Raw genomic sequence first — 19,888 nt, 5'->3', positions numbered from 1 at the left:
GCCCCCATGGCACAGGCCCGCCCGCGGATCGGTGGGCCCCGATCGCGGGCTACGCCACCGTGGGGGCACCCCCCCCCCCAGGGCCAGATCACCCCGCGCCCCCCCCCAGGACCCTGGAGCCCGCCCGCGCCGCCTTGTCCCGCCGTTCAAAAGGTGATTCAATCCACGCCGGCTGGCCTAGGTTGACAGCGGCGGGACTTTGGCCCATCGCAGACCGGAGAATCGCCAGGGGTGGGCCCACCGACCGGCGTGGTGCGATTCCCGCCCCCGCCGAATCTCCGTATTCTCTGGCGCCGGTTTTCGGGCAGGGGCGGGGAACATGCTGCGCCAGTCGGGGGCCGTTGGCAGCGGCCCCCCCGGCAATTCTCCGGGCCCCGATGGGCCGAGCGGCCGTCAGTTCCTGGACAGTCCCGCCGGAGTGAAATGGACATGGTCCATCCCGGTGGGACCTGGCTTGTAGGCCGGCTACTGAAGTCCTCGGGGGGGGGTGCGGGGCGATCTGGCCCCGGGGGGGCGCCCACGGTGGCCTGGCCCGCGATCAGGGCCCCCCCGATCTGTGGGCGGGCCTGTACCGTGGGGGCACTCCTTCCTTCCGTGCCGACCTCTGTAGGGCTCCGCCATGGCCGGCGCGGAGGAGAGTCCCCCTGCGCATGCGCAGGAAACACACGGGGCGGTCTGCACATGAGCCAACTCGCGCCGGCCCTTCGGCACCGGTTGGCGCGGCACCAACACCTCCGCCGCTGGTCTAGCCCCTGGAAGTGCGGAGGATTCCGCAACTTCCGGTGGCCCAACGCCGGAGTGGTTCGCACCGTTCTTGGCACCGGCATCAGGCCATCCCGCCAATTGCGGGAGAATCCCGCCCCAGAATCCAACCAGTGGAGAAATTTTGCCCTGATTTCCATTGACTTCAAATTTATTATGCTCCTTGATACTGTGATCATTCAAAGGTTGGCTTGATGTCAAGAGCAGCCACCCTCATCTTGCCTCTGGAATTCAGCTCTTTTGTCTATATTTGGAACAGGCTGTAATGAGGTTGGGAACCACATGCTCCTGGTTGAACCTAAACCAAGCATTGACGAACAGATTATTATTTTGTAGGAACCACTTGATAGCCCTGTCAATGGCTCAATCATTAGCAAAGTGATGGCAAGTAATTAGGCTGATGAGGCAGTAAATGGCCGGATTGGATTTGTTCTGCATTTTGTGGACAGAACATATCTAGGCAATTTTTCATATCAGTTGTCGCTGTACTGGAACAGCTTGGCTTGGGGCACAGCTACCTCTGGAGCTTAAGTTTTCTGTAGTAGAGCTGGAATGTTATCAGGGTCCATAGCCTTTGCTGTATCCAATGCATTAAGCCATTTATTAGTATCACATAGAGTAAATCAAATTGTCTGGATAATTGGCTACAGACTGGTATCTGTGATGCTGGGGACTTCAGGAGGAGGCTGAAATGGATCATCCACATGGCACTTCTGACTGAAGATGGTGACTTTTGCTGATGTCTTAATATCCACTCATGTAAATAATGAGATGGAGACAGGCAGTGATTGACACACCGGATAACCAATGAACACACATGACACATAACAACCAATCACCAGACAGGACACCATCTCTCTCTCTCTCACTCACTCACTCACTCACAATCAGGAAGTTCAATAAAACAGTGTTGGACCATCTCCTGTGTCAGAAGCCTGTTTCTAATTTCACTGCATCCAGTTGCAGTCAACGTTGAACCAACTTACTGAACACATCAGCTGAAGCCTTACTTTTGCACTTAGGTGGTGGGACATCCATCATTGAAGATGGGGATATCTGTGAAGCCTCCCCTCGGGTTAGTTGTTCAATTGTCCACCAGCCTTCACAACTGGCTGTGGCAGGATTGTAGAGCTTTTACCTGATCCGTTGGTTGTGGGATTGCTTAGCTTTGCCTATCGCAAGCTGTTTCCTCTGTTTAGCATGAATATAGTCAAGTGTTGCAGCTTCACCAGACTGACACTTGATCCTCTGATGTGATAATAACAATTTTCATTAGTGTCACAAGTAGGCTTACATTAACACTGCAATGATGTTACTGTGAAAGTCCCTTCGTCGCTACATTCCGGCGCCTGTTCGGGTACACGGAGGGAGAATTCAGAATGTCCAATTCACCTTACAAGGACATCTTTAAGGACTTGTGGGTGGAAACCCGAGGGCACGGAGCAAACCCACGTAGACACGGGGAGAACGTGCAGACTCCGCACAGACAGTGACCCAAGCCGGGAATCGAACCGGGGTTCCATGCGCTGTGAGGCAACAGTGCTAACCACTGTACTACCGTGCCATGCTGATAATGTTTGAGTGAGGAATATGCCAAGCCATGAGGTTACAGATTATGGTTGAGTAGAATTCTGTTGCTGCTGATGTTGATGGCCCACAGCACCTCATGGATGCTCGATTTTGAACTGCTAGACCTGTACAATCTCTCCCATTTGGGGTGTTGTAGTCCCACATAATACGATGGAAGGTTCCCTCTGTGAAGATATGACTTTGTCTCCACAAGAACCATGTGGTGGGCCCGCCTACTGATACTGTAATGGTCAGAGGTTATGGCCGGGTTTCTCCCTTCCGGGGACTAAGTCCCCACGCCGGCGGGAAAACCGGTGCCAACGACTCTGACGTCAACAGGCCCCAAGGTGAGGAATTCTCACCTGTCCAGGGGGCTAGGTGGACGCCGGATGGGTTGGCGCCGCTCCAGCCAGCGGCGAAGGGGCTGCGCGTGTTCGCCCATGCGCGGAACGGCCGTTGTGATCTCGCACATCGCGGAACCGCAGGCGTGATTCCGCGCATGCGCAGATCGCCCGTCGTATTTTGGCACATGCGCGGGGGGTTCTCTTCTCCACGCCAGCCATGGCGGAGCCCTACATGGGCCCGGCGCGAAAGGAGGAAGTGCCCCCACGGAACAGGCCTGCCCGCAGATCGGTGGGCCCGAATCAGTGGGCCCAAATCCCACCCTGGGGGTCGCCCTGGGGTCGGATCCCCCTGCGCCCCCCCCCCCCCCTCCCCCCCCCGAGGACCGCCCCCGACGACTTACCTGCCAGGTCCCACCGTATGGAACCATACATAACCCAAGCCAGCAGGACTGGCCAAATGTGGATGGTATCTCGTGCCTCCGGGGCCCGGAGAATCGGCGGGGGGGGGGGGGCCGCTGCCAATGGCCCCTAACCAGCGTGGTGGGAATCCCGCTCCCACCCGAAAAACGTTGCTGGAGAATACGGCAGCCGCCGGGGATTCTCCAGCCTGGCGGGGGGGGGGGGGGGGGGTTCGGAGAATCCTGCCCAATATGTCTGAGACCTCGGGCGAAATTCTCCTACCCACCCCGCCACATTTCTGCCCCGACCGGCCGGCGGGATGCTCCGTTACACCGGCCGGTCAATGGGGTTTCCCATTGTGGGGCAGCCCCACGCCGTCGGGAAACCCCCGGGCGCCGGCAAAACGGAGACTCCCGCCGGCGGAGAATGACGCCCCTTTATCTGGATTGCGTGACCTGTAAATCTTTTTGGGGGGGGTGGCATTGATGCGATATCTTGTAAGACACATCCCCCACAAATGTTGCCTCACCTTTCCTGTACAGACTGCTTTGCATCTTCCATTAACATCGTAAACAAAGGAATACCAATTGGCAATTTCAGAATTTCAAATTTCAGAACAACATCCATTTTATATTCTTGACTTGCTGGCTTCTTTGACAGAATATTTCCATGGTTCCAGCAGTTCAGTCCATATAATTTTATCTCTGTGCCTTATCCTGTTGCTAACTACTACTAACACAGTGTGCTGAAAATCTGAAATAAAGGCAGAAAATTCTGGAAATGCACAGCAAGTTGGCAGTATGAAAATCATTGTTTAGCCCTCTCCACAGATGCTGCCATCTCTGCTGAGTATTTCTAGAAATTTCTGTTTCACTTTCAATGTTATTTTGTCATAAAAATGTTTATATTTAACATAAATCTTCTGAACCTTCTCTTCTGGAGCACAGTGGATGGATGGACAGCACGGTAGCACAGTGGGTAGCACTGTTGCTTCACAGTGCCAGGGTCCCAGGTTCGATTCCAGGCTTGGTTCACTATCTGTGCGGACTCTGCACGTTATCCCTGTGTCTGCGTGGGTTTCCTCCGGGTGCTCCGGTTTCCTCCTACAAGTCCCGAAAGATGTGCTGTTTGGTGAATTAGACATTCTGAATTCTCCCTCAGTGTACCCGAGCAGGTGGAACTAGGGACAACTAGGGGATTTTCACAGTAACTTCATTGCAGTGCTAATGTAAGCCTACTTGTGACAATAAAGATTATTATTATTATAGAATTATTATTTCTTCCTATATTAATGATAGAAACTTGACATCTCAAAACCTGAACAGTGTGTTTTACGTTTTATATTCAGAGAGGTGGATTTGAGACCACGAAGACATCAGCCATGCCCTGAGTCAATGGCGGAGCAGGCTCGAAGGGCTGAATTCCCTACTTCTGCTCCTAATTCCTTAGTTCCAGGTATGACTGCAGAGGAAAATTATATTGGAACTAAAATTCCTTCAGGTTACAACTAATCTTCTATTGTAATTATGGTGGTAAATCATGGGAACTGCTGAGAAGAATGGAAAAACCCATTTACAGCAGTTTCTAATTTGCCTCATGATGGAAGTTTGGCAATTACCTCACAAGGCAAATAATGCCATAAGGGCAAAATCAGACTGAGGACTCCCTAACTGGAGTCTCCATTCATTGTGCTTGGTCAGAACTTGGCAAAGCTGTGGGGGGCAGTACAGCTAGTGGGGTGATCAATAGCAAAGTACTGCTGATATTGGAAATCTGAAATAAAATCAGAAAATGTTGGATTAACTCAACAGGTCTGGCAGCATCTGTGGAGAAAGAAACAGAATTAACATTTCAAGTCTATTCTTCAGCGCTGAGGAGAGGTGGAAATGTGACGAATTATATAGTTGGAGATGGGGATGGAGAAGGTACTCAGTGAAAGCCAAACTAAAGAACAGTGACAGATGACCCTATGGGGAGGTGGGGGTTTTGTGTTGGGGCAAATAAAAAAAGTCTCAAGGCGAAGGCAGAAGTTCACAGTCTAAAGTTGTTGAACTCAATGTTGAGTCAAGATTCTGTAACGTACCTAAGCAGAAGATGAAGTGCAGTTCCTCCAGTTTGCGTCAGGCTTCACTGGAACATTGCAGCAGGCCAAGGACGGACATGTGGGAGTGAGCACAAAATGCTGAGTTGAAATGGCAAGCAACAGGAAGATTGGGGTCATACTTACGGACTGAGAGAAGGCATTCTGCAATGCGGTCACCCAATCTGCGCTAAGCCTCCCAATGTAGAGGAGACGCATAGGAAGCAGCGAATAGAGTGGACCAAATTGAAGGAGGTGCAAGTGATGTGCTGCTTCACCTGAAATGAGTATTTGGGGCCTTTGGACTACTCCCTCTGTGACATCCTGGTCTACTCCTCTATCACCCACAACCATTCACCCTTCCCATGCCACCTTCCTATGCAATCGCAGAAGGTGCAAATCCTGTCCCTTTACCTCCTCCGTCCTCACTGTCCAGGGCCCAGATGTGTTCTTTCCCCAATGAATTTGGCTCTGCCCCAGTTAATTATTCTTCCTCTGGATGCCTATTTTCCTTTTCCATCATCACCCTAAATCATGGTCACTGTCTCCTAAATGTTCCACCACTGACAATTGATCTACTTGGCCCACCTCATTATCAAGAACCAGGTCAAACAGTGCATCCTTTCTTTCTGGTCTGGATACATACTGCTGTAGAAAATTGTCCTGGACATAATCTAGGAATTTGTCCCTTTCCGCCCTTTACACTATCGCTAACCCAGTCTACATTCAAGTCATTAAAGTCCCCCTTCAAAGCTACTCTATAATGTTTGCAGTTCTCTAAAATTTCCCTGCAGATTCTTCTACAGCTTCTCACTAGTTGGCAGTCTATAGACTACAAAGGGCAATGTAGTTGCATCTTTTTTTTCCTTTGCTTAGCAAAATTGATTGTTTCCTTGAATCCTCTGGGACATGCTCTTTCTGCAGCACTGTAATGCTCTTCTTAACCACCACTGCACCACACCTCCTTTCCGTCTGTTCCCATATTTTCTGAACACCTTGTACCCAGGAATATTAAACACCCAGTCCTGTCTTCCTTGAGCCAGGTCTCTGTTATCACCACAACATCATATTCCACACTGCAATCTGCACCTGTAACTCCCAATCTTATACTCTGTGCATTCACACATATGCACAATAACCCTTATTCAGATGTCATTATTTTCGCCGTTACTCTGACTTCACCTGTTAATTTACTGGGCTCTATAATAATGCTATTTGTTACTCCCAGAACTTGTTCTTTAGTTTTGCTCTTCTATTAATACATGCTGCTATCTTACCTTTATGCCACTATTGGCACCTTCTTTAGTCTTTAGTCTTTAAGACACTTGCATTGTCTTGTGAGCATGACACCTTTGTCAATCTCTCCTTCCTCGCACCAATCCATGACCTTCTAGTCTGCTCCACCTACTCACCCGCCCTCTACAACTATATAATCCATCACATTACTACCCACCTTCAGATCTGAAGAAGGGTGATTAATACTGTTTGATAAATGGGCAGTTCTGAGTCTCACTTGTGAGTTTCAGCCAGCTAAGCAAATTGCCAATGGAGGGCCCAATGCAATCACTAGGAATTTTAGACCTATAGTTTTCATTTAAAAAATCAGTAGCAACACAGTGATCATGAGTGGAACTACAGTAAGAGCTCAAACGACTACCTTATTCAAATTTAGCTAAAATTGAATGGTCTAAATCCTGATAAAAGCATCTATACAAAAACATAATTATGAATGCAATCTAAAAGAACAGTTGCTGTGGGCTGAAGAACTGAAACACAGGTATGAGCAGGGATAATTTCAGCAACATGTCCATAAATCAAGTCATTTACTATTCATTATTTTGGAGCAATGATAGTGGTATTGATTGACATGAAGATGTGAATTGAAAGAAAATTGTGTTGTTGGCATCTCTGCATGTGGCTATGACCTGATAGTAATGAAGATGACGTCAGATAGACCTGTCTAATTGCCCATTCCCTCAGCTTTCACTGTTCTTTTCTCTGTTTGCCAGTTTTTGTGGCAGAACATTGATATCAATGTGCCTAACTATCCCCAGGGAGCAAATTATTTTCTCACTCTGTTGCTGTTAACATTTTGCAGAGTTAGTAAAAATTATAAATCTTACATTTTTTAACCCATTCTATTTCAGACACAACAGGATCCAGAGACTGAGAGACTATTTTCAAATAGTCACTTCTGTGAAAGCCTTGTTTTTCTGGTAAGGATGAATCATTGGACATGAAAACAACATTTGGAAATATAAGTAGTTGCTCCAAATCAAAAATTATGGTATGTTCTCAGAGGCCGTGTTTTCAATGCAGGGTTGGGAATTGAACACCAGAATGAATTCTGGGTCCTGACTTTAAGCCCAAGCTGCATTGCACTTGTGACCCGATCTTGACATGCACATGGCCTAATTGACCAGGCGGTGAGCCCATTGTCCAATTAGAGATGTCAAGAGTGTTTTCAGGAAGTGGGAGCGGCCTGCCTGACACCAGCAGCAATGGCAGGTGGCAGCCATATTGGGGGCTGTCTCTGTCTTGCTGATAAGAGCAGGCAGGTCCTTGAGGTGGAATGCGGTTGCAAGTCGCCATGAAGAAGATAAGTAGAAGCAGCCAGCGCGCACTGGATCCACTGATTATATTTAAAAAGATGTGCAAAGCAACTTATCCAAGCCACACAACCAAGCTGACAACTGTGTACTACTCTGCACAAAGCTGTTCAGAGATGATGGGAAAAGAATTCTCAATCCGTTTCAGATAGACTCCTTAACAAGCTCCTTAAGGAACATGAGGGTCCATTAAATGGAGGTGAGTGCCTTCCCACTTCCACCATCTCCCTGCCCCCCCCCCCGCACCCAAAACCACCTGGCAGCCAATTCGAAATTGGAAACTTTCCCGGAGGCATCAGTATCCCGACACAACCTCCAGCAATCTACAAGAGCAGCCCACACTGGGTTCTGAGCCTATAGCCCTTTGAAAGTTCCACCTGTGACAACTGAAATATGTGTATTTGATGTGAGAAGATGGTATTTTAACAATTGGACATTAAATCTGCATGTCAAAAATAAAGTTACAATAATAGTGGCCAGATTTTTAAATATTATATGTAATGTTTACTTTTTAAACAATCAGCGTTTGTTCATGTTAGTAGACCTTTAGAAAGAAATGAAATCTCTTCCAAAACTGATCATCTTAAATGACTGCAGTAACATATGCATTTATAAAATAGGACAGTACAGGTAATTATGTTACCTAGACAATATAATATATCCAGCTCATTATTGTACAAGGCATTGGATCATTCCACACTCACCAAGATGTGGGCAGCACGGTAGCATTGTGGTTAGCACAATTGCTTCACAGCTCCAGGGTCCCAGGTTCGATTTTGGCTTGGGTCACTGTCTGTGCGGAGTCTGCACATCCTCCCCGTGTGTGCGTGGGTTTTCTCCGGGTGCTCCGGTTTCCTCCCACAGTCCAAAGATGTGCAGGTTAGGTGGATTGGCCATGATAAAATTGCCCTTAGTGTCCAAAATAGCCCTTAGTGTTGGGTGGAGTTACTGGGTTATGGGGATAGGGTGGAGGTGTTGACCTTGGGTAGGGTGCTCTTTCCAAGAGCCGGTGCAGACTCGATGGGCTGAATGGCCTCCTTCTGCACTGTAAATTCTATGATAATCTATGATAATCTAAGATAAAGCATACCACCAACCCCACACAATGTTGTGGCGATATTACATTTAGTTCCCTCATCTAAATCATTAATATATATTATGAATAGCTGGGGTCCCAGCAAAGATCCCTGCGGTACCCCATAGACACTGCCTGCCATTTGGAAGAAGACCCGTTTATACCTACACTTTGTTCCCTGTCTGCCAATCAGTTTTCTATCCACCTCAATGCACTACCCCCAATCCCATTTGCTTTAAATTTATATGCTAATCTCTAATGCGGGATCTTGTCAAAAGCCAGTTCTTTAAGTATTGTGTGGGGAAGCTCCAGGTGGGAAGGAAGGCAGTGGGTCAGCCATCCATTCTATTTGTGCACCCTCCAACCCCACCAAAAACACCCATAAGGGGTGGTAAAATCCCACTTTATGCCTCTTGGGGATGGAACCCCACCAGCAGCAACAGCACGAACAGCTGCATAACCTTCTTTTTGACCACAGAAAACAAATAAGCATGATTCCATCCAATCTTTACCTTTCCTCATGAACTCCTGACAGATATAATTAATAAGTATCTCAGGTTGAAATGGGTAAAATGACTGGGGTGATTTGATTTGAATGTCGATTCATCGTCTTCCCAAATGCTGATTCTCAGTCAGATGAAGGTACCCTTGAATATTCAGCCTGACTTGGAGAAGAGATGGGCAACATGGTTCTTTTCTCAATGCTGTTTTTCCATTTTATGGGCACCTAGTGGAGGACGCAGCTCAATGGCCACGAACTGTTGCCTTTCCAGGGGTTCAAATAAGCAGAAGAGAGCTCTGGGCAGAATGTGAAAGAGGTGAGAAATGGGTCTTGCAAGAACAACCGGCACCAATGGCAACAGCCAAACCAGAATACTTGAACTTACCCTTTAACCATGGTCAGTGACTATTTGAAAATTCCTGGGGTCTGGCTTGATGCACATTCTGCACCATTGCTGTGGAGACACTTACATCATTAATGACAAATAGGCAGTTGTAATTGTTTGTTCATGTATGGTTTTTTTATTTGTTCATGGGATGTGAGCATCGCAGGCTGTGCCAGCATTTATTGCCCATCCCTAGTTGCCCTCAAGGGGGAAGTTAAGAGTCAACCACATTGCTGTGGGTCTGGAGTCACATGTAGGCCAGACCAGGTAAGGATGGCAGATTTCCTTCCCTAAAGGACATCAGTGAACCACTTGGGTTCTTACAACAATCAACAATGGTTTCATGGTCATTATTAGACTTTTAATTCCAGATTGTTACTGAATTCAATTTTCAACATCTGCAGATTTGACCCGGGTCCCCAGAGCATTACTCTGGGTCTCTGGTTTACTTGTCCAGTGAGAATACGACTACGCCACCCCCTTTCCTAACTTTGTATTCTACTGTCACCTCAACATATGAGATCTGAACAGCATTAATGCAAACGATAGCTTGCTATTAAATTTTAGGCAACTCTGGTATCAGTTTTTAATGTGTTAGGCAGGTTGGTTCGATGTGGACTGCACTCGATGCAGGGAAGTTAGAAACAGACGTCTAACACAGGAGAAGATCCAACACTGTTTTATTCAACTAGATGAACTACTGTACATATTCAGCTGTGGGTCGACACTATACTGATCTGACTAGTGACCTTGTAGTCGCCTGACCAGACTTACTAGCTACCGCATGGTGTTTGTGCTTGCTAGCTCGTGAACTCTGACTGTCTCAGTAGCTGGGTCCCGAGAGAGCGGGAAACCTGGTGCCCTCTGGCTTTATAGTGGTAGTGTCCTGTCTGGTGATTGGCTGTGCTGTGTTGTATACTTACTGGTCATCCTATGTGTCAATCACTGCCTGTCTGCATCTCATTATATACATGAGTGGATATTATGACATCTCCCCTTTTTTTTTTAGTTAAATAAATACTGGGGTGTGTAATATATATATATATATATACCTGACTGTATACAAACGGTGATTGAACAAACGTATATACATGGGAAGATGTCGATAGTGCAGATACATGGCAAACTAAGCAATATTTACAAGAGTTAAGTCGATGGATTCAGTCACAAAAATTTACAAAAGTTAAGTCTACAGATTCAGTCTTTGTGGCGGGTGACAAATTCTTGTCGATCGCCGCAGAGGTGGATCAGGAGCCGCCTGCACGTGGAGAGGTGGGATCACTGCAATTGCGGTGGTCGCGTGGGCCGGCAGGATCGCTGGTAGATCGGTGGCCTCGTGGCAGGGTACGTCCTGAGGAAGTATGATAGCCGGCGGAGCACTGCCGTCAGGTGGTGGGCGTGAAACTCTTTGCAATGCCCGTCTGTTGCGCCGTAGCAGGGAGCCATCAGCCATGCGAACCATGAAAGACCTCGGGGCAACATGTTTGACAACAACAGCTGTGGCTGACCAACCGCCCTCAGGCAACTGGACGCGAACATGATCGGCTGGAGCCAGTTCAGGTAAATCCGTGGCATGAGCATCATATGTGGCCTTCTGTTGGGCCGGGGACTGCTGCACGTTTTGTAGTACCGTGAGGTGGTCAAGGTCTGGAACATGGATGGCTGGAACTGTGGTCCTCAGAGTGCGATTCATGAGCATTTGCGTTGGAGACAACCCAGTGGACAGTGGGGTTGCCCTGTATGCCAGCATTGCCAGGTTGAAGTCGGAGCCTGAGTCTGCAGCTTTGCACAGCAACCGCTTGACAATATGGACCCCTTTCTCGGCCTTCCTATTTGATTGCGGGTAGTGGGGACTGGAGGTAACGTGATGGAAGTTGTAGGCAAAATCAGATCATTCTTGGCTGTAAAAGCATAGACCGTTGTCGCTCATTACCGTGAGCGGTATCCCGTGCCTGGTGAACGTTTCTTTGCAGGCTTTGATGACCGCCTTCGACATGAGGTCGGACAGTTTCACCACTTCTGGGTTAATGGAGAAGTAGTCGACCAGGAGTACGTAGTCATGCCCCTTGGCGCGAAAAAGGTCTACACGTACTTTGGACCACGGAGAGGTCACGATCTCGTGCTGTTGCAGTGTTTCCTTGGGTTGAGCCGGTTGAAACTTCTGACAGGTGGGGCAGTTGAGGACCGTGTTGGCAATATCCTGGTTAATGCCCGACCAGTAAACCGCCTCCCGAGCTCTGCGTCGGCATTTCTCGACTCCAAGGTGACCCTCATGGAGTTGACCCAGCACCATAGCCTGCATGCTTTGAGGAATAACGATCCTGTCGAGTTTCAGAAGGATTTCCTTCACAACCGTCAGTTTGTCTTTAACATTAAAGAATTGGGGACATTGTCCCTTCTGCCAGCCATGGGTAAGGTGCTGCATCACACGCTGCAGTAAAGGATCCTTGGCCGTTTCCTCATGAATTTGGACCACCCGTTCGTCAGAGGCTGGGAGGTTGGTGGCACACAATTGCACTTGCGCTTCTATGTGACAGATGACGTCACCTTGTTCACACGGTGTGGTGATGGACCAGAATAGGGCATCTGCAATGATCAGCTCTTTGCCTGGCATGTAGACAAGTTCGAAGTCATAGCGGCGGAGTCAAAGAAGAATTCGCTGTAACTGAGGGGTCATGTCATTTAAATCCTTCTGGATTATGTGGACTAGAGGCCTGTAGTCCGTTTCCACCGTTAATTCCGGCAGGCCGTAAACGTAGTCATGAAACTTGACTATTCCTGTCAGGAGACCCAGACACTCCTTTTCGATCTGGGCATACCGTTGCTCAGTGGGCGTCATGGCCCTGGAGGCATATGCCACTGGAGCCCAGGGCAAGGAGTCATCTCGCTGGAGGAGCACTGCCCCAATGCCGTCCTGGCTTGCATCAGTTGATATCTTGGTTTCCTTGATTGGGTCGAAGAACACTAGAACTGGGGCTGTGGTGAGCTTTGCCTTCAGCTCACGCCATTCCGCTTCATGTGTGGGCAGCCACTGGAATTCCGTCGACTTCTTGACGAGATGGCGGAGGGCCGTGGTGTGGGATGCCATATTGGGAATGAATTTCCCGAGAAAGTTGACCATCCCGAGGAAGCGGAGGACCGCCTTCTTGACTTCCAGGGTCTTCATGGCATTGATCACCAAGACCTTGTCGGCGTCTGACCGCACACCCTACCGTGAGATGTGGTTGCCTAGAAACTTTATATCAGATTGACCAAATGAGCACTTGGTCCTGTTAAGCTGGAGACCATGTCCATGAATTCGCTGGAAGACCTGCTTGAGGCGAGCGATGTGTTCCTGGGGCGTTGTGGACCAGATGATCACGTTGTCCACGTATACTCGTATCCCCTCGATGCCCTCCATCATCTGCTGCATGATGCGATGAAACACTTCCGAGGCAGATATGATACCGAAAGGCGTGCGGTTGTAACAGTAGCGGCCGAACGGGGTGTTGAACGTGCCCAGCTTGTGACTGGACGCGTCCAGCTGTATTTGCCAAAACCCCGGGAGGCGCCAGCTTAGTGAAGAATTTGGCATGAGCCATTTCACTGGTTAACTCTTCACGTTTCGGAATCGGGTAGTGCTCCCACATGATGTTGCGGTTTAGATCCTTGGGATCAATGCAAATGCGGAACTCCCCTGATGGCTTCTTTACGCAGACCATGGAGCTGACCCAGTCTGTTGGCTCCGTGACCTTCGCGATGATGCCCTGGTCTTGGAGGTCCTGTAGTTGCTCTTTCAGACGATCCTTGAGGGGCGCCGGCACCCGGCGTGGTGCATGGATTACAGGGGTGGCGTTCGACTTGAACAGTATTTTGTATCAGTACAGGAGCGTGCCCATTCCATCGAATACACTGTGGTACTGGGTGATAATGTCGTCTATGTCGGCTTGCATATTTCCCTCGAGCGAGGCCGTCGCCGGTGACGATGACATGGTGTGGACTCGCTGAACCAGGTTCAGGAGCTTGCAGGCGCGAGCACCGAGCAGGGACGCACTGTCAGGCCTGATGATTTCAAATCGTAACGTTGCCTTGATCGCCTTATTGGATACCCCTAGTTGACACGCGCCACTGGCAGCTATGGCATTGCCATTGTAGTCAAGGAGCTGGCAGGCCGGTGGAAGAATGCTTGGTCGGGCCCGGATGGTGTTGAGGTCGGATTGTGAGATGAGGTTCGCAGACGCGCCGGTGTCCAGTTTAAATCGGATGCAAGCCTTGTTAACTGTGAGGACAGCACACCACTCGTCGTCGGGATCCACACTGAGGACCGAGAGGCATTGCGCAGGTGTGGTGGAGGCCAGCACATGTGTGATTATGATGCCCACCCGATATGGAGACTTGAGGCAGTCAGCATCAGGGTCCGTTGGGCTGTCGGGATCAGAATCTGGCATGCCTTGTTGTATTGAGCGGATACTTCTGTGCCGCAGCTGGGATCGCTGGCTGCTGAGCGGTGGAGTGGATCTGCAGAGGGCTGCGTAGTGGCCAAGCTTGCCACACTGGAGACATCGACGTCCTCTTGCCGGACATTGCCGCTTTAAGTGGGCGGAGCCACAATTCGGACGTGTCATGACGCTGACGTCCGCGCGATCCGTGCGCCATCGTGCATGCGCAGTGCGGTCGACCGACGTACGCACCTGCACAGTCGGGTTTTCGGTCTCGTCGTCCTCTCGGTCGTGGCGTGCATGCGCAGGGATCCGAGAAAAGCGCGCGAAACGGCCACTCTCCTTGATGCTCAGGCTTTGCATCTGTGCAATGGCCTGCATCCGTTCTGCCTCGTGGGAGGCCAGCTTTGCAGTTTCTGACTCCCTGATGTGGGAGTAACGATTCTTGGCATGCTCATGGACAACGCACGTCTCGATAGCGACAGAGAGGGTCAACTGTTTGATTTTAAGGAGCTGCTGCCGCAGGGAGTCGGAGTGGACCCCGAAAATGACCTGATCCCGGATCATGGAATCAGCCGGCGAGTCATAGTTACATGACTGCGCTAGGATGTGGAGATGGGTCAAGAAGGACTGAAAGGTTCATCCTTACCCTGAAGCCTCTGCTGGAAGATGTACTGTTCAAAGCTCTCATTCACCTCAATGTCGCAGTGGCTGTCGACCTTCAGCAGGACTGTTTTGAATTTCGTTTTGTCTTCGTTGTCGGCAAATGTAAGCGAATTGTAGATATGGATGGCGTGGCCCCCCGCAGTGGAGAGAAATAGCGCGATCTTCCTGGCATCCGATGCTGCCTCGAGGTCGCAGGCCTCGATGTACAAGAGGAACCTTTGTTTGAAGATTTTCCAGTTGGCGCCGAGGTTGCCGGAGACGCGGAGTTGCGGAGGAGGCTGGATGTTTTCCATTTCGCTGGAAGGCTGCTTGCTGGTCGATGATGATTCACTCGAGGTAGGTCCGTCAAGATCAATATCACTCTGGTACCATGATGTGTTAGGCAGGTTGGTTCAATGTGGACTGCACTCGATGCAGGGAAGTTAGAAACAGACGTCTAACACAGGAGAAGATCCAACACTGTTTTGTTCAACTCGATGAACTGCTGTACATATTCAGCTGTGGGTCGACACTATACTGATCTGACTAGTAACCTTGTAGTAGCCTGGCCAGACTTACTAGCTACCGCATGGTGTTTGTGCTTGCTAGCTCGTGGACTCTGACTGTCTCAGTAGCTGGGTCCCGAGAGAGCGGGAAACCTGGTGCCCTCTGGCTTTATAGTGGTAGTGTCTTGTCTGGTGATTGGCTGTGCTGTGTTGTATACTTACTGGTCATCCTATGTGTCAATCACTGCCTGTCTGCATCTCATTATATACATGAGTGGATATTATGACAGTTATATTGAAACTGCTCTTGAAATAAATCAGTCATCATGGTATGAGCTAAGTTTACCTTTTTAGACTTTATGTGCAACTATGACAGCTGTTGGCTCTCTTAAGTCACACTAGAACGTTCACTACGCTTGAGGTCTAATTGCAAGTTTACACATGATACTTACATGCCTGATCAATTACTATCCAGCATTATAGTAAAAACAACTGCAGAATGAGTGTTGTGCTTTATGTAATTCAACTAGTATCTTTCTAGAAATGATAGCACACAGAATAACATACTGTAAGAGTGCAGGTTGCAGTCGAATAATTAATGTGATGTGAGAAATATTTCTGGATATATTGAGAGAATTAGAATTGTAGTTCCCAACCATCTCGTTTGTCATGCAATGAATGTCAAATGAGATTTGAGCAATATGAATTGTTTGCAAGGTTGAGCTCCACAAAGTAAAAAATGCCATATCATTCTGATCTTGCCAATGCGTGGCACAAGTGATTCCATTTCACTATGATTTTTATTAATTGTATCTGTAACCAAAATGTTTGGCAAACACATTCATAAGGTGAGATCTTGTTAATGCAATTTTAAGTTAGTGCCCATGAAGCACTAATTGGTATTTGACAGAAAATTAATATCCTGAGGTTTGAGAAGTATACTTTGAATAATTTTCAACACCAAGCGACCGCTATATTGGTGAAAAATATTCAACTAACTTATTTTTTCCTTGCTTTGCAAAATCTGCAATGCAAATCACATCAAAAAAGGAATGTTGTGTCATTCCATCCAAACAGTCAGACAGCTGCTGTGACTCTTCAGTCTCCCAAATGCATTTCTGTGAAAATGATGGTCCTTAGATCACAATCAGAGGGGTGAGTTGCAAAAGGCTTCTAGCTTCAAAAAGAAATGAATGTCAGTCTAATTGACTGTGTGTCAGTGAGAATCCATCGCAAGCGTAGTGAATTAATCTTGGTTTGTTCTTTTATTTACAGGATAAATTCATAGGAGCCAGAAGAGAAAACTTGGATATCTACAATTGAAAATCAGTATTTTTTGGAAGCAATAGAGATGTGAAAAATTACTTCAGCTCAAAATTAATATGAAGATATTTGGAAATAGATTGAATGATGAAAGCAGGTAAAATGGAAGATTTAATGAACAATCACAGCATGAATATTTCTGAAGTAATCCCGAATGGCACTAGGCCTCGATTCTCAGATTTTGACTCATGTCAAGCTTCTTCGCCTGTAATGTTCCTGTTGATTCTTGCATATAGTGTAGTGACTGTAGTTGGACTTTTTGGGAATCTCTGCCTCATATTCATCATAAAAAGGCAGAAAGAAAATCATAATGTCACTAACATCCTGATTGCAAATCTTTCTGTATCTGATGTTCTTATCTGTGTCATGTGTATTCCTTTCACTGTTGTGTACACACTGATGGATTACTGGGTATTCGGAGATGTCATGTGCAAAGCAAACTCATTTATCCAGTGTGTATCTGTTACTGTGTCGATATTTTCCTTAGTTTTGATTGCTATTGAAAGGCATCAGCTAATTGTAAACCCGCGAGGCTGGAAGCCGGCTGTGTCCCACGCCTGTTGGGGGATTGGGTTGATCTGGTTCATCTCTTTAATAATCTCGTTCCCCTTCATCACATTTCATCTGCTTACAGACGACCCTTTCAGAAATGTCTCTTCGCAGTCAGAATTCTACAAAGACAAATTTGTCTGCATTGAGATTTGGCCATCAGAAATAGATAGACTTGTCTTTACAACGTGTCTCCTGGTGGTTCAGTATTTTGCCCCGCTATGCTTCATGTTTGTTTGCTATCTCAAAATCTTTATATGCCTGAAGAAAAGAAATGGTATGGTGGATAAAATGAGAGAAAATGAGAGTAGAATAAATGAAAGCAAAAGAATAAACATGATGCTGGTCTCAATTGTAGTGGCATTTACAGTCTGCTGGCTGCCATTGAACATCTTCAATGTTGTCTTTGACTGGAATCATGAGGTTCTGATGAACTGCCACTATAATCTTGTGTTCACACTCTGCCATTTGACAGCAATGATATCAACCTGCATCAATCCAATTTTCTATGGATTTCTCAATAAGAATTTCCAGAAAGACTTAAACATGCTCATTCACTGCAAGTACCAATCAACCCAGGAAGAGTACGAGAATATTGGCCTCTCGGCCATGCACACAGATGTGTCTAAATGCTCTCTGAAACTGAACAATTCCTCCCCAAATGTATAAGATTACTTTCAAATCGACCATGTTCTAATTATTTCCTTGCTAATTAAAATACAGTGGATTTTTATACTGATGATTTCATCTATGTTTTTTAATTCATTTACGGGGTGTGGGCTTCGCTGGCTAGGCTAGCATTTATTGCCCATCCCTAATTGACCTTGAGAATGTGATGGTGAGCTGCCTTCTTGAACCGCTGTAGTTTTGTGGCAGAGGTACACCCACTGTGCTGTGAAATTTTAATTAAATTAACAGAAAAAAAAACCTGAATGTTCATCGAAAGAGAAAGTTTATTCAATCATCAAAATAACGCACTGTCAATGGACAAGGGGGTAGCTTGCCTGTTGCAGGTCAATGGTACAGTTTCACCAGGTCCTGTGTTACATACACACAAGATACTGCCAACAATGTACATTTTAATTTTTGTCAGTGTATCACTGTTGCATTCCATAACCCTAAATGTATCTAATTTACAAATGTGTTATACAGGTATCTACAGGGTTTTAAAGTTCCTATACATCAGTAGTTTTTATGCATTAAATTGTAGTCATTCATATAATGCCTGTATGGTAACTAAAACAGCTTTCAAAGTAAAGACTTACCTAATTATTCTTGTTTTCATATACATTTTAGTCCATTTAAAGGGGTTGCAGCATTTATAGATTTTATTTTACATGGGCTCCTTAGTGTGAATTCAATGCAGCTGCCACAGAGCATAAAAGACAATCCAAAACACGTTCAGGCTGAATGTTTAATTAAACCCTCTTAATGCAAAGAGAACTTGGGCGCGACCTAACGGAAAGGTTTCTAAGTGTGGTAGCGAGCGGGATTTGCCGGGTGTTTCCCGACAGCTGAATCGGCGAAGTTGTCACCGGTATCTAACATTAAATAGAGCACTTAATGATGCCCCACAGGCTTCACGCCGGAAAAGACTGTCCCGCCAGCTGCTTCGGCTGTGCTTCGCCTGGACCGCACTCGGCAGCTCCCCGCTAATGAGGTGGGAGCAGCTCCTAAGCTGATCTCACATAGCAAAGCCCAGACAGCACGCAGCCATGCCACCGCGCAGACCTGCTCCACGATTCGGAGATGCTGACCTGGCCAGACTGTTGGATGTGGTGTCTGTCATGATATTCAAACACACACATCATGATAGACACACCAACAGACAAATCAGAACACACAACACCACAACCAATGACAGAAAGATATAAAAGCACAGACACGACCCCCGGTGGTCAGTATTAGCTGCAGAGGAGGACCAGGACAGATCTGTTACCAAACACACTCAGGGAGACAGCACGTGCAGAGTATCCAGAACGAACTGTATTATAAGAGTTAAAATAAAATAGAGTTGTACCACATACAACTGTGTTGGCTCATCTGTGCACCAGAGCACCCAACACCACATGGTACAGGAGTGGATCGATACCTGCCGGCATACCTCAGTGTACACAGACAACCAGCAGTGCCCAGGCAAAATGATAGAGCTCCCGGTTCCGCAGCCGCTCCAGTGCTACGGCGATCTCCGCGAAAACTGGCGGCGATTCCGGCAATGGTTCGAATTGTTCCTGGTGGCAGCTGAACTCCAAGACCTGGATGATAGCGAAAAAATTGAATTTCTCCTCACCATCGCCGGTGCAAGGGCAAGAGAAATATTCACAAGGTTCAGGTTCTTCAGGAGGCAGCAAACGTACGATTACCAGGCAGTCCTGGACAAATTCTCCAAGTACTGTGAAGAAAACGCAATCCAATCGGCAAGTAAAGGTAAGAAAAGCTGCAGTACTCACCTCGTGGCTGGGATCCCGGAGCCCGAATTCCCAGAGGCCGAAATCCCGGGCCTGAGAGAGGGCTGGGTCGAGGTTGGCGGCCATCTTGCTAAAGGTATCACGCTAGCACAGTTGCGCGAGCAGTGCGCAGAACCGGAAGTTTCGTTTGCGCATGCGCGAGATGCTGCACATGCGCAGTCAAGAAAACTGCCATCGGTAAAGGAACAGCGATCTGAGCATGCGCAGTCGCTTCCTACGTGCTACATACCGAGCGTCAGGATGTCAGAGGCCCC

General features: G+C 47.6%; 1 protein-coding gene across 2 annotated transcripts in view; it reads left to right on the top strand.

The window, feature by feature from the left end:
• LOC140426975 (neuropeptide Y receptor type 6-like) overlaps nucleotides 1-19,184 on the top strand; it is a 38,831-nt gene extending 19,647 nt beyond the window's left edge. For both annotated transcript variants that reach the window (XM_072512326.1, XM_072512327.1), the window contains exons 2-4: nucleotides 4,423-4,529; nucleotides 7,302-7,370; nucleotides 16,570-19,184. In XM_072512326.1, coding sequence (XP_072368427.1) covers nucleotides 16,702-17,835 — 1,134 coding nt within the window. In that variant the 5' untranslated portion in view covers nucleotides 4,423-4,529; nucleotides 7,302-7,370; nucleotides 16,570-16,701 and the 3' untranslated portion in view covers nucleotides 17,836-19,184. The remainder of the gene's footprint in view (nucleotides 1-4,422; nucleotides 4,530-7,301; nucleotides 7,371-16,569) is intronic.
• Nucleotides 19,185-19,888: the final 704 nt, after the last annotated feature.

Source organism: Scyliorhinus torazame, chromosome 7 (assembly GCF_047496885.1).
Source record: "Scyliorhinus torazame isolate Kashiwa2021f chromosome 7, sScyTor2.1, whole genome shotgun sequence".
Lineage (NCBI taxonomy): Eukaryota > Metazoa > Chordata > Chondrichthyes > Carcharhiniformes > Scyliorhinidae > Scyliorhinus > Scyliorhinus torazame.
Note: the sequence above shows the minus strand (reverse complement) of the source record. Positions and strands in the feature narration are given on the sequence as shown.